Source organism: Cynara cardunculus (genome assembly GCF_001531365.2).
Source record: "Cynara cardunculus var. scolymus isolate 2C chromosome LG 4, CcrdV1, whole genome shotgun sequence".
NCBI lineage: Eukaryota > Viridiplantae > Streptophyta > Magnoliopsida > Asterales > Asteraceae > Cynara > Cynara cardunculus.
The window spans coordinates 20,148,853-20,161,814 of NC_037531.1; the positions used below are offsets into that span (position 1 = coordinate 20,148,853).

Consider the following 12,962-nt stretch of genomic DNA (forward strand, 5'->3'; position numbering starts at 1 on the left):
GCAATAACATTACCAGCCATGAAAAGGAGATTCATGGATTGAGCATCATATGTTTATAAAACAAGATCCAATATGAAAACCAACAACAAATAGCATAACTGAACAAGAAGTCCATGGTCTCAGGTAGAAGCTCCTTGTCATCTGCAAGCAAATTATGACTTGTATGAAATCAGTCCCACTAGATCCTACATTCCTTGATGCATTGTTTGATATCATAAGAACCAAGTTGGTGAAAGGAAGTTCAACATAATTTTTCTCTATAGCATCTATAAACCCACCCAGTAAATAAAATGCAGAGTATGTAATGGTCCTGAAGAATCCCTACCCTGCATGTCTTTAAGAGAACAAACTTCTTGGAGGAGATGGTGACATGGAAAGAAACAGACTCTTTTTGTTGTTATTTTTCTTTGATTCTTCTACCTTTTACTTTCGGGGGCGCTTTTTTTTTTTTAATAAAACAACAACCAACTAGATCACATAAGCATTATAGTAACACAACAATCCACCCAAGGTAGTTTCCAAATAGTTATGACATGAACTTTGACAGACCCAATTGTAACTCGTCAACAAGTCCTAAAATTTATTTGGGATTTAACTTACAATAAAATATCTGCTAACCCAAACTTATTTTTTTATGCATCTCATAAATTACCCATATATTATCTTAAAATTCCAACATTACTAAACCAAAATCTCTCTTTCTCGGCCAGCCTTCTTCCTGTAACCTATTATCATACTGCCAGTAGATCTTGAATGCTCTTGGCGAGGCTACCAACCAGCTCATGGCATATCAGTAAGAGGAAGATAGTAAGATTAACCATAAGGCATTAGAAGCTGCTTGAACTGCCCAATGGACTTTGAAGCTTAAATTAGAAGAGAATATTTGGTTTAAGCTGTTAACATATATCTTGTACGGCAAAGACGAATTCAATGCTCGCACAATTCCAAGAATTCATTAACAGATCAAAGCTCATGGCAATTAATAATGATTCAAAGATGTAGCAATCTTAAAGATGCAGATATAGAAGCGGATTGTTGTGGGTTAATTTTAGATGATGAAAGCTTGAGAGATGATTTACAGATAAATTAGGGATAATTGGTTGACGAGCTGACCTGCTTTCAAGAAATGATTAAGAACCTTGTAGACATTCGAGAATCGTAGGGCTGAAGGAAGTCTTAAAGATTGGCGGCCGATGAAAATTGGGAGCTCTGTCAAATGGAGATCAACAGAAAGACCTGGATTCGATCAACATGAATAACGATGGCAAACTAAAATGGTGTCTTTATTCATAATGATTGATCAACTAATTACTATGCTTCTCATAAAAATAAAAATATTTGATTTTTTCGAAGAATATTTATTATTACGAGATTAATTAAATATTATTCTTCAACAAAAAGTGAAAACTAGCCCTGGACCTGGATCATAGGAACCAACATGAGCACTTCAAACCTGAAGTTGATAGGAATAACACTTGATGATTCGATGGACAATTTAATGAAAAATTTTTGTTCTCAACGCTTACATAACAGATGACTAGTAAATCAAGCGTTGTTTCTAGCAATCAAAATAGCCCAATATCAAGATTTAACGTACATATTAGAATTTCGGTAAGAAGAACGAACGAGTGTCATTTGCTTCAAATTAGAAAAAGTCCAATGAACCATATTAGAGTGATCTCTAACCAAAAATAAAAGAAAGAAATAATCCGATTGTGACCAATAATTGTTATGATATTGTTTGAAAACAAACAAGCTTTCTAGAGGGTCAGTGAATGCAACGTTCCAAAGGCCATGGATATCAAACATACACCTCTTCATGGCTAATTCAGAATTCCTTGATAAATTAGTTTTTTAGTGCTCATTTGAGTTGAGAGATCAATTATACACATAATATGCAAAAACACTAGCTGGTCTTTTATCCAAATTTCAAGTGGTTTGTTAACTCGACATGCGTTAGGATTCTTGTATTTGATTGTATAAAAAACATAGTCAGCTTTAATTTATTTGCATTATTATCATGATACACTGTATATTGTTTGTAGAACCGCATATGTTGCATTCACTTGTCATGAAACTTGTTTGGTATGGCCTGTGTGATTCGGGTTAAGGACGAGCAGTGATTTATCCCTCAACAAGTGCTATTAGAAGCTTGATATCTATTGTTGGGTACGCTGCTGGCAATCCTTCTGCATGATTTGATAGCATTTGGTTAGCACAAGTCAAGTGTTCAATAAAATGTCCAAGTCAAAAGAAAACAATACTTGATATGTTTGTTTGGAGTATGTATTTGTGGAGAGGTTTGGATCTTTTAAGACATTTAGGCCCGTTCTAATCAAAGGATGCCCTGCCCTATTAGAGTAGCAAGTCAAGAGGTTGGGGTGTTTGTAACTATTGCCAAAAACCTGAGTGTTGAGTGTGTCTCTGAAACCAAAAAAGAAACAAGAGACTCGAAGGAATTGACGGGGGCCCGCACAAGCGGTGGAAAAGGCGCCTCAATGTTTGTATTATGAACGATGAAGCCATTTAACCGCAATGACGCTCATTTGGTTGTTTCTGGGGTGCCTGTGTGCATTCGTTTAGGTCTCAGAACTCAATTTGGGGCAGTTTGCAATGCAATTTCCTCAATCATTTGAGGGTTTCTTGAGATGTCATGGTCAATTTAAGGGATTAAAGTCCCGAATCACACATGCTTCTGTGTTGATGGCCCAGGCTTAACTTGCATCAAGCAAGGGGAGGAACACTGTTCCAGTTAAGTCAAATTTGGCCTATGGCCTAATCATTATGCTGTAAAGGAACAACCCCTAGAGAGTTGGAAGAAAGATTTACTTTGCATTGCATATATCATCAAATAACAAAATCCCTTGCAATGCTTCTTAAACAAAATACCTGGCTAGGACCAGATGAGCCATCCACCTCAAAACCAAAGGACGCTAGCCAGATTTCTTAAAAAAGATGATGTCATTATCAACAAGGGAAAAGAATGGGAGATGGATCCCTTTGGAGTTTTCCGGTTGCTGCTGATATATCTAGTTTTTTCATCTTTTCTTCACTCCAAAACAACTGCTCTTTGCTAATCTTCACCATCCTCAGCACCCTGCTTATCACCTTTACATCTATAAGCCCAAGTAACAACTCCACCTCCTCTTGTGTTGCAGGCCACTGATTCTTTTTCCCACCCTTCCTCCTTTTCCACAGTTCCTTCAATTTCACCTTCCTCTGCATAAAATAATCAACTTCAAACATATAGGAAATGACCAGAATCATTTTCCTTGCTATTTATTACATACACATTTGCTTAATGAAAGACCAGAGATAACAAACTTGACATGTTCAATTTTACCTTCTCCAGTAAAGATTGAACCTGCTGAAGAGGGGTAGCCATCTGGTTCTGGCCTCCAAATAGATTTCGAACACCATTTGACTTCTTCTTGTCCATCTTTATGAACAGTTGAAAAGTAAGAATTGAGCTCTCGATTATTCTGATAAGATCTGGTGCATGCACCAGCATATCTGATTCCTCTTCTGTCATCTCTTTTCTATCTTGACCTAGAGGTAAGAACAATTTGTCATTAGTATTTTATTTTCAAACTCCACAGTTGATAGGTAATGCTTTTATGCTATTAGCATCACCTAATATATTTGGAACCTGCATAAGTTTCGAAAACGAATTTCTGGTCTGAGCATAAATTTCAGGCCTGAGACCACGCTCGAAAGGTTCATTTTCAATAAATCGTTGCAGCAAAACCTGGAACTGCTGGAACTGCTGAGCACTATGGTTGTAACATTTGGAACTTTCAGACTGACATGTGATTTTCTGGCTTAGTTGTGAATACTGCCAGTGGAGTGCCTCCCAAGTCAAGCACAGTTGAGATACATATGCTGTCTCAAGATCCAGGTATGGATCATTCTCTGGTTGCTGAAGCTGCTCTGCATCATCATCATCTTCAGGATGTTCGATCTTTCTCAAAGATAGGCATCGAAGGGGGGATGTAAGCTTCTTGGACACAGACCTTGGTGATGGAGTGGAGGGATTGTGTGAACCTGTGACTGTAGTAGATTCTTAGGAATCAAGAAGAAATTCATCACGTCATTTAGCAGAAAGCCAAGTGTCATAAAAAAAGTAGCATTTTGTGTGAAAAAAAGGAGAACCATGGACCTCCAGAATCACAAGTGAAATACAAGTCCAGGTCCAACATAAATTAGAACTAGGAAATGTACGATCTCACAAGTATGTATTGTTAATTTAGATAGCACTGCAACGCAAACTATAGTCCCGAAAAGATTCCCGTTTTGTATTTCATTTCTAAAGCTAATTAAGACTGCTTTTAAGTACAAACAAGTAGAAGTAGATTTTCACACTAAATCCCAACTCTTCTCAGATTAGCAAACCAAAACAACAAATTATGAGATGAAAATGGAAAACCACGAGAAAATTACCAATTTCTTTCAACAGCTGTGTAGTAAGACGATCAAAAAACAGCATGCGCTCACAATATTTATCGTAGAATGCACCAAAACAAGACCACAGTTGTCGCCCTTCCGCTTCCACATCCCTCCACTCATTGGAGCTCGCTTCACCCTCCTCCTCCTCATCCTCTTCTGGACATGTTTCTTCCGGTATCAGTACCATAAAACGGTTCCTTCTCAGCTCTTTCAACCTCCTCTTGACCTCATTCATGATAAAATCATCATCGTCCTCATCAACCTCTGTAGCGTTATCAACATCCACCGACTTCCCCAAGTCATCACCATTTTCTTTCTTGGGTTCTTCAGGCACAGGCACAGGCTCCTTTTCTAGGTTTGGTTTGTGGGTTTTTCTGAACTTTTTCAACTTAAGGAACTCCATCAAATATTTTTTTTCTTGAAAGAAGATGCAAAAGCAGTGCTACTAGGATCCTGGTATAAAAACAAGTTGGATACAGAAAAACCCCAAGTGGTATACAGGAGATTCATAAATGATGCTATCAAACAATGACGAAACCAGAATTTGACAAAAGACCCATCACATTAGACCAACAGATGGACATGAGATCTGATCCCATTTTCGATATCCAGATCCTTCATGTACAAAAGAGGGTTTTTTTTCCTTGATACAGAATCTATAAGAACCGACATAAATCCGCAAGAAAAGAAAACAATTCTCCGATGAACCTCTTACAAAACAGATGTTATGTACAAGACAAGAAACAACGTTAAAGCTTGGTAAAGGCAAGACGAGATACACCAAATGAAACCCTAGAAGAAGTGATTTTGGTTAAAATAGAGCAAGGAGAAGTGCAAACAGTGGATACTTGCTTCCAAGTTCCAAGTGTTGATGTGTTTTTGGATTTTTGGTTCAATTCAACTAGTAATTAAAAAAACAGCCTAGTTTTGATTAGATTTAGCGAGAGAAAAAGGAGGAACCCGTACAGAGAATATTGTCAGAAAGACCCACACCCACTACGACACAGCTCGAAGCACAAAGCCGCGAAAACATATGGAGTGTTTTTCATTTTGAAGGTTTTGTTTTTATCATGGGAATATGTCTTCTTATCGTAGTCGTAGCCAAAGTTACTTACAGAAACTATAATCATAATTTGAATTAATTATGAATTTGTCTCGTGGTTTGATGATTTTTAGAAAAATGATCGTCAGGTCTAGAAATAACATTTTGATCCTTATAATTAATAAAAGAGGCACATGGAGTACTTATCGGGGGCATCATATATGCTTGATCCTTTTGCTTCATGATCCAAACAAGGACTTGGGCTTGGCATAGACAATATTTATTTCTTGAGGGGGTCCACTTGGTCAGGCCCAACTTCCTTAACACCTTGAAGCTCCTTCGTGCTCTTAGAAGACTTGCTTATATCCAACTGTCTTCACAGTCCATACTCCATAGAAGTAATAGGGCTGTCCGGTTCATCTGGGCTTAAGAGATTAGGCCCAATCTCAACACCATAACTTTTATCTTGAGGTTGCTGTTGGATTGACGGCCCAACAGGACTGGAGCCATTTATAGGACTTAGACCCAAGAGATTTTTGACAGGGCTTAAAAATTCCAAGTCCACATTTTCAGTAGCCGGCCCAACAGATATCAAATTAGGCAAAGATGGCTTGTTGATAGAAATAGCTTCCACGACCATATTAGAAAAATCCAGCCCAACCTTATCCACAATCTTTGGTTCCAAGCTAGGATGATCTGGAGGAAATTTAAAAATAATAGATTTAAAGGAGTAGACGGGGAAAGACTTACCTGACTAGAAGAGGTGGACACGTGGTCTTGATCGACCTTTCCCATGGCTGCCAAATGACCATTCTTAAAAACCCCAAGTGAAACCTCTCTCTACTTTCTCTCTATGGATTTTTTCTCTCTAGATTTTTGTGATGGTTTTTGATTTTCTTTGTTGTCTCCCTTCCATGGATGATCTGAAAACTCTTATGAAGGAATCTATATATCATAAAGCAAGAAAATTTCGTAAACCTATTCATAGTTTGAAGATCTCCAACCCTCTTCCTAGTTTTCAAAAAGAAAATCTGGAAAGTTCTGAAGAAAATTACAAGGATCAAAGATTGGAGAACGGGCCCCTGGCATGCGGGGAACGGGCGTCCGACGTGCGTGGAACGGGCCCCTAGCGTGCGGGGAACTAGACCTCATGGTCCCCCCTATATATACCTTATGGACAAAAAGCAAAGTGACATGAACAAACATTGATTTTTTGAGCAGTCATAATTTTTCGTAGAAGGCCCAAACGGGGACGGTTTTGGACGAAACTTTTCGTGAGCCCTCTGGGACATAAAAAACGAGGATTCCAACAAAAAAATTACGGATTTGGGGTCGGGATTATCCCGAGGGCTGGCCCGGGGGCGGGACGCCTCGGGAGGGCGTTTACGACCGTTTCACGATCAAACGAAGCCGGTTTTGTATGAAACTTTGGGTGAGCCCTCGGGAACATTTTTAAACACGCCCCGAACTAGGAGATGAACTTTTACAGCCGGAAATTTTTCCGGGGGGCATGGCGTGCGGGGAACGGGACCACGACGTGCGGGGAACGGGCGCCCAGCGGGCGTGGAACGGGCACCGGCGGGCGCGGAACGAGGGCCCAACGTGCGTGGAATGGGCCCGGCATGCGTGGAACCGGCCCCGCGTGCGTGGAACGGGGCCGGCGAGCGGGGAAGGGGCCTCCGGGGTCCGTGGAACGGGCCTCCGGCGTGCGGGGAAGGGGCCCCCGACGTGCGTGGAACGAGCGCCCTACGTGCGGGGAACGGGCCCCCGGCGTACGGGGAATGGGCCCCCGGCGTGCGTGGAACGGGCCCGGCGTGCGGGGAATGGGTGCCCCGCGTGCGTGGAACGGGACTCCGACATGCGGGGAACAGGCCCCCGACGTGCGTGGAACGGGCGCGTGCGGGGAACGGGTCCACGACGTGCCCCTGTGCGTGCGGGGAATGGGCCCGTCGTGCGGGGAATGGGGGCCCGTCGTGCGGGGAACGGGCCCCGCGTGCGGGGAATGGGCCCGACATGCAGGGAACGGGCGCCCGGTGTACGGGGAACGGGGGCCCGGCGTGCAACAGGAATGGGCGACGTTCCCGTGATCGAGGCACGGCGTGGGGGAACCAGACCCCATGGTCCCCCCTATATATATACTTTATGGACAAAAAGCAAAGTGACCCCATGGTTTCCCGCCCACCCCCGGGATAATTTTGGGCTGTAAAAGTTCATCTCCTAGTTCGGGGCAGGTTTAAATATGTTTCCAAGGGCTCACCCAAAGTTTCATGCAAAACGGGCTTCGTTTGATCGTGAAACGGACGTAAACGCTCTCCCGAGGCGTCTCGCCCCCTGGGCCAGCCCTCGGGATAATCCCGACCCCAAATCCCTATTTTTTTTGTTGGAACCTTCGTTTCCTATATCCCAGAGGGCTCACGCAAAGTTTCGTCCAAAACCGACCCCGTTTGGGCCTTCTACGAAAAATTATGACTGCTCAAAAAATCAATATTTGTTCCTGTCACTTTACTTTTTGTCCATAAGGTATATATAGGGGGGACCATGGGGTTTGGTTCCCCCCACACCGTGCCTCAATCACGGGAATGTCGCCCGTTCCCCACACGTCGTGCCCGTTCCCCGCACGTCGTGCCCGTTCCCCACACGTCGTGCCCGTTCCCCGCACGCCGGGCATCCGTTCCCCGCATGCCGCGGTCCCGTTCCCCCTATGCCGGGCGCACGTTCCCCGCACGTCAGGCCCATCCCCCGCACGCAGGGCCCCCATTCCTCGCATGTTGGGCCCGTTCCACGCACGTCGGCCGCCCGTGCCCCACACGCCGGGCACACGTTCCACGCCCGCCGGACGCCCTTTCCTCGCAAGCCGGGAGCCCGTTCTCCGTACGTCGTTCCCCCGGGAAAATTTCGGGCTGTAAAAGTTCATCTCCTAGTTGGGGGCGTGTTTAAATATGTTTCAGAGGGCTCACCCAAAGTTTCGTGCAAAACCGGCTCCGTTTGATCGTGAAACGGACGTAAACGCCCTCCTGAGGCATTCCCGCCCCCAAGCCAGCACTCAAGATAATCCCTACCCCAAATCCGTATTTTTGTGTTGGAACCTTCGTTTTTTATGTCCTAGAGGGCTCGCGCAAAGTTTGTCCAAAACCGACCCCGTTTGGGCCTTCTACGAAAAATTATGACTGCTAAAAAAAATCAATGTTTGTTCTTGTCAGTTTTTTTTTGTCCATAAAGTATATATATATAAGGGGGACCATGGGGTTTGGTTCTCCCCACGTCGTGCCTCGATCATGGGAATGTCGCCCGTTCCCCGCACGTCGACTGCCCGTTCCCAGCACGCCGGTCACGTTCCCCGCACGCCGGGGGCCCGTTCCCCGCACACCGGACGCCCGTTCCACGCACGTCGGACGCCCGTTCCCCGCATGCCAGGGTCCCGTTCCCCGCACGCCGTGCCCCCGGCAAAATTTCGGGCTGTAAAAGTTCATCTCCTAGTTTGGGGCGTGTTTAAATAGGTTTCTGAGGGCTCACCCAAGGTTTCGTGCAAAACCGGGCCCGTTCCTTGCACGCCGGGCGCCCGTTCCCTACACGCCGGGGACCCGTTTCCCGCACGTCGGGTGCCCGTTCCACGTACGCCGGGCGCCCGTTCCCTGCATGCTGGGGGCCCGTTCCCCGCACGCCGTGCCCCTCGGGAAAATTTTGGGTTGTAAAAGTTCATCTCCTACTTTGGGGTGTGTTTAAATATGTTTCCGAGGGCTCACCCAAAGTTTCGTGCAAAACCGGCTCCGTTTGATCGTGAAACGGACGTAAACGCCCTCTCGAGGCGTCCCGCCCTCCGGGCCAGCCCTCGGGATAATCCCGACCCCAAATCCGTATTTTTTTGTTGAACCTTCGTTTTTTAGGTCCCAGAGGGCTCATGCAAATTTTCGTCGAAAACCGACCCTGTTTGCGCTTTCTACGAAAAATTATGATTGCTCAAAAAATCAATGTTTGTTCCTGTCACTTTCCTTTTTGTCCATAAGGTATATATAGGGGGGACCATGGGTTCTGGTTCCCCCCACGTCGTGCCTCGATCACGGGAACGTCTCCTGTTCCCCGCACGTCGTGCCCGTTCCCCGCACGCCGGGCGCCCGTTCCTACACGTCGAGATCGTTCCCCGCACGTCGGGCGCCCGTTCCACGTATGTCGGGCCTGTTCCCCGCACACCGGCGCCGTTCCACGCATGTCGGGCGCCCGTTCCCCGCACGCCGGGGACCTGTCCCCCCCACGCCGTCCGCCCGTTCCACGCCCGCCGGACGCCCTTTCCCCGCACGTCGGGGGACCGTTCCCCGTATGCCGTGCCCCCAAAAAAATTTCGGGCTATAAAAGTTCATCTCCTAGTTTGGGGCGTGTTTAAATATGTTCCGAAGGGCTCACCCAAAGTTTCGTGCAAAACCGGCTCCATTTGATCGTGAAACGGACATAAACGCCCTCCCGAGGCGTCCCGCCCCCCGGGCCAGCCCTCGGGATAATCCCGACCCCAAATTCGGTATTTTTTGTTGGAACCTTCATTTTTTATGTCCCAGAGGGTTCGCGCAAAGCTTAGTCCAAAACCGATCCCGTTGGGGCCTTCTACGAAAAATTATGACTGCACAAAAAATCAATGTTTGTTTCTCTTAGTTTTCTTTTTGTCCATAAGGTATATATTGGGGGGGGACCATGGGGTCTGGTTCCCCCGTGCCTCGATCATGGGAACGTCGCCCATTCCTCGCACGTCGGGCGCCCGTTCCTCGCACGTCGGTCCTGTTCCCCGCACGTCGGTCGCCCGGTCCCCGCACGTCGGGCTTGTTCCCCGCAAGTCGGGCGATCGTTCCTCCCACGCCGGCCCGTTTCTCGCACGCCAGGCCCGTTCCATGCACGCCTGGCGCCCGTTCCCCGCACGCCAGGCGCCCATTTCCCGAGCCAGCCCTCGGGATAATCCCGACCCCAAATCCGTATTTTTTTGTTGGAACCTTCATTTTTTATGTTCCAGAGGGCTCACGCAAAGTTTCGTCCAAAACCGACCCTGTTTGTGCCTTCTACGAAAAATTATGACTGCTCAAAAAATCAATGTTTGTTCCTGTCACTTTTCTTTTTGTCCATAAGGTATATATAGGGAGGACCATGCGGTCTGGTTCCCCCCACGCCGTGCCTCGATCACGAGAACGTCACCCGTTCCCCGCACGTCGTGCTCGTTCCCCGCACGCCGTGCCCCCATTCCGCAAACGCCGGGCGCCCGTTCCCCGCACACCGGGGGCCCGTTCCCCGAACGCCGGGGGCCCGTTCCCCGCACGCCGTGCCCCCGGGGAAATTTCAGGCTGTAAAAGTTCATCTCCTAGTTTGGGGCGTGTTTAAATATGTTTCTGAGGGCTCACCTAAAGTTTCGTGCAAAACCGGCTTTTTTTTTATCGTGAAACGGACGTAAACGCCCTCCTGAGGCGTCCCGCCCCCCGGGCCAGCCCTCGGAATAATCCCTACCCCAAATCCRTATTTTTTTGTTGGAACCTTCGTTTTTTATGTCCCAAAGGGCTTGCGCAAAGTTTCGTCCAAAACCGACAACGTTTGGGCCTTCTACAAAAAAAACTGCTCAAAAAATCAATGTTTGTTCCTATCAGATTTCATTTTGTCCATAAGGTATATATAGGGGGGACCATGGGGTCTGGTTCCCCCCACGCCGTGCCTCGATCACGAGAACGTCGCCCGTTCCCCGCACGTCGTGTCCCCGCTCCCCGCACGCCGTGCACCCCAGGAAAATTTTGGGCTGTAAAAGTTCATCTCCTAGTTTGGGGCGTGTTTAAATATGTTTCCGAGGGCTCACCGAAAGTTTCGTGCAAAACCGGCTCTGTTTGATCGTGAAACGGACGTAAACGCCCTCCCGAGGCGTCCCGCCCCCGAGCCATCCCTCGGGATAATCCCGCCCCTAAATCCATATTTTTTTGTTGGAACCTTCGTTTTTTATATCCCAGAGGGCTCACACAAAGTTTCGTCCAAAACCGACCCTGTTTGCACCCTCTACGAAAAATTATGACTACTAAAAAAATCAATGTTTGTTCCTGTCACTTTTCTTTTTGTCCATAAGGTATATATATGGGGGGGGGACCATGGGGTTTGGTTCCCCCTACGCCGTGCCTCGATCACGGGAACGTCGCCCATTCCCCGCACGTCGGGCGCCCGTTCCCCGTACGTCGGGCCAGTTCCCCGCACGCCGGGCGCCCGTTCCCCACACGCCGTGCCTCTCGAAAAAATTTTGGGTTGTAAAAGTTCATCTCCTATTTCGGGAGGTGTTTAAATATGTTCCCGAGGGCTCACCCAAAGTTTCGTGCAAAACCGGCTCCGTTTGATCATGAAACGGACGTAAACGCCCTCCCGAGGTATCCCGCCCTCCGGGCCATCGCTCGGGATAATCCCGACCCCAAATCCGTATTTTTTTGTTGGAACCTTCGTTTTTTATGTCCTAGAGGGCTCACGCAAAGTTTCGTACAAAACCGACCCCGTTTGGGTCTTTTACGAAAAATTATGACTGCTCAAAAAATCAATATTTGTTCATATCAATTTCTTTTTTGTCCATAAGGTATATATAGGGGGGACCATGGGGTCTGGTTCCCCCCACGCCGTGCCTCGATCACGGGAACGTCGCTCGTTCCCTGCACATCGTGCCCGTTCCCCGCACGCCGGGCGCCCGTTCCCCGCACGCCGAGCCTGTTCCACGCACGTAGGGGGTCCGTTCCCCGCACGTCGGGCACCCGTTCCCCGTATGTCGGGCCTGTTCCCCGCACGCCGGGCCCCTGTTCCCCCCATGCCGAACCCGTTCCATGCACGTCGAGGGCCCGTTCCACGCTCACCGGGCCCGTTCGCCGCACGCCGGGCCCGTTACCCTCACGCCGGGCGCCCGTTCCTCGCACGCCGTGCCCTCGGGAAAATTTGTGTTAAACCCCATAATTCATAATGTAAAAAGTAATGAAAAACAATAAGTTATGAAGAACCAGAAGACTGATGAAGACATCAAGGCAGAAACGGCTAAGTCTGGAGTACAACCAGAGGACCGATGGACGATCTGGGATGCGATGGAAAGAGCATCCTCATTGATCCTCTGGTCATCAACACTTAGAGAATTCTCCAGCAAATCATCCAGAAGCATACGATGAAGATTTAAAGATAAGGATGATTCATCTCATAATGAATAACAGCTGGAGATGACATGTCGACAGCTAGACTTCAAGTTTATCTCTAATAGTAAAGGTTATCAATAGAGTAGATAAACGTTATCTGTTAATARAAGATTAGCTAAAAAGTCTCATTAGATAGTTATCTTCTTATTAGCTGATTAGTATAAATAGGTGATTAGGCCTATTGTAAAAAGAGTCGCTTAAGTTGATTTTACGTTTTTCATATTTATAAAGTGAAATCTTTGACGCTCAAGATTGTTCTTAATTGTTTATAATTCATTCTTGAGTGTTCATCACTTTGTTCATAA

General features: G+C 46.8%; 3 protein-coding genes across 4 annotated transcripts; 1 reads left to right on the plus strand and 2 right to left on the minus strand.

The window, feature by feature from the left end:
• Window positions 1-2,814: 2,814 nt before the first annotated feature.
• On the minus strand, window positions 2,815-5,526 carry LOC112511053. 2 transcript variants are annotated; one of them, XM_025116424.1, is made up of 4 exons: window positions 4,441-5,526; window positions 3,634-4,062; window positions 3,344-3,549; window positions 2,815-3,219 (listed from the first exon to the last, which is right to left on the minus strand). In XM_025116424.1, the coding sequence occupies exons 1-4, from the start codon at window positions 4,847-4,849 to the stop codon at window positions 2,968-2,970; spliced, it is 1,296 nt and encodes a 431-aa protein (XP_024972192.1). In that variant the 5' UTR covers window positions 4,850-5,526; the 3' UTR covers window positions 2,815-2,967. The 2 variants fall into 2 exon arrangements, with proteins under 2 accessions (XP_024972192.1, XP_024972193.1); XM_025116425.1 differs by having other exon boundaries at window positions 2,966-3,219; window positions 3,634-4,044.
• A 1,437-nt stretch (window positions 5,527-6,963) lies between these two features.
• Window positions 6,964-7,575, plus strand: LOC112511008 (spidroin-2-like). Its single transcript, XM_025116362.1, has one exon. The coding sequence runs from the start codon at window positions 6,964-6,966 to the stop codon at window positions 7,573-7,575; it is 612 nt and encodes a 203-aa protein (XP_024972130.1).
• A 1,186-nt stretch (window positions 7,576-8,761) lies between these two features.
• LOC112511010 (circumsporozoite protein-like) lies at window positions 8,762-10,467 on the minus strand. Its single transcript, XM_025116363.1, has 3 exons — window positions 10,168-10,467; window positions 9,548-9,829; window positions 8,762-8,944 (listed from the first exon to the last, which is right to left on the minus strand). Exons 1-3 carry the CDS (start codon window positions 10,465-10,467, stop codon window positions 8,762-8,764), a joined length of 765 nt encoding a protein of 254 aa, XP_024972131.1.
• Window positions 10,468-12,962: the final 2,495 nt, after the last annotated feature.

Excerpts from the sequence above, each read along its gene's own strand:
- LOC112511008 (XM_025116362.1), top strand. The coding sequence starts at position 6,964 with ATGAACTTTTACAGCCGGAAATTTTTCCGGGGGGCATGGCGTGCGGGG.
- LOC112511010 (XM_025116363.1), bottom strand. The coding sequence starts at position 10,467 with ATGAAGGTTCCAACAAAAAAATACGGATTTGGGGTCGGGATTATCCCG. Across the intron at positions 9,830-10,167 it reads CGGGGGAACCAGACCCCATG|CCCGAAATTTTTTTGGGGGC; the intron begins GTCCCCCCCCAA and ends GAACTTTTATAG. Across the intron at positions 8,945-9,547 it reads GGGGAACAGGAGACGTTCCC|CCCGAAATTTTGCCGGGGGC; the intron begins GTGATCGAGGCA and ends GAACTTTTACAG.
- LOC112511053 (XM_025116424.1), bottom strand. The coding sequence starts at position 4,849 with ATGGAGTTCCTTAAGTTGAAAAAGTTCAGAAAAACCCACAAACCAAAC. Across the intron at positions 4,063-4,440 it reads ACAGCTGTTGAAAGAAATTG|AATCTACTACAGTCACAGGT; the intron begins GTAATTTTCTCG and ends TTGATTCCTAAG. Across the intron at positions 3,220-3,343 it reads TTCAATCTTTACTGGAGAAG|AGGAAGGTGAAATTGAAGGA; the intron begins GTAAAATTGAAC and ends TATTTTATGCAG.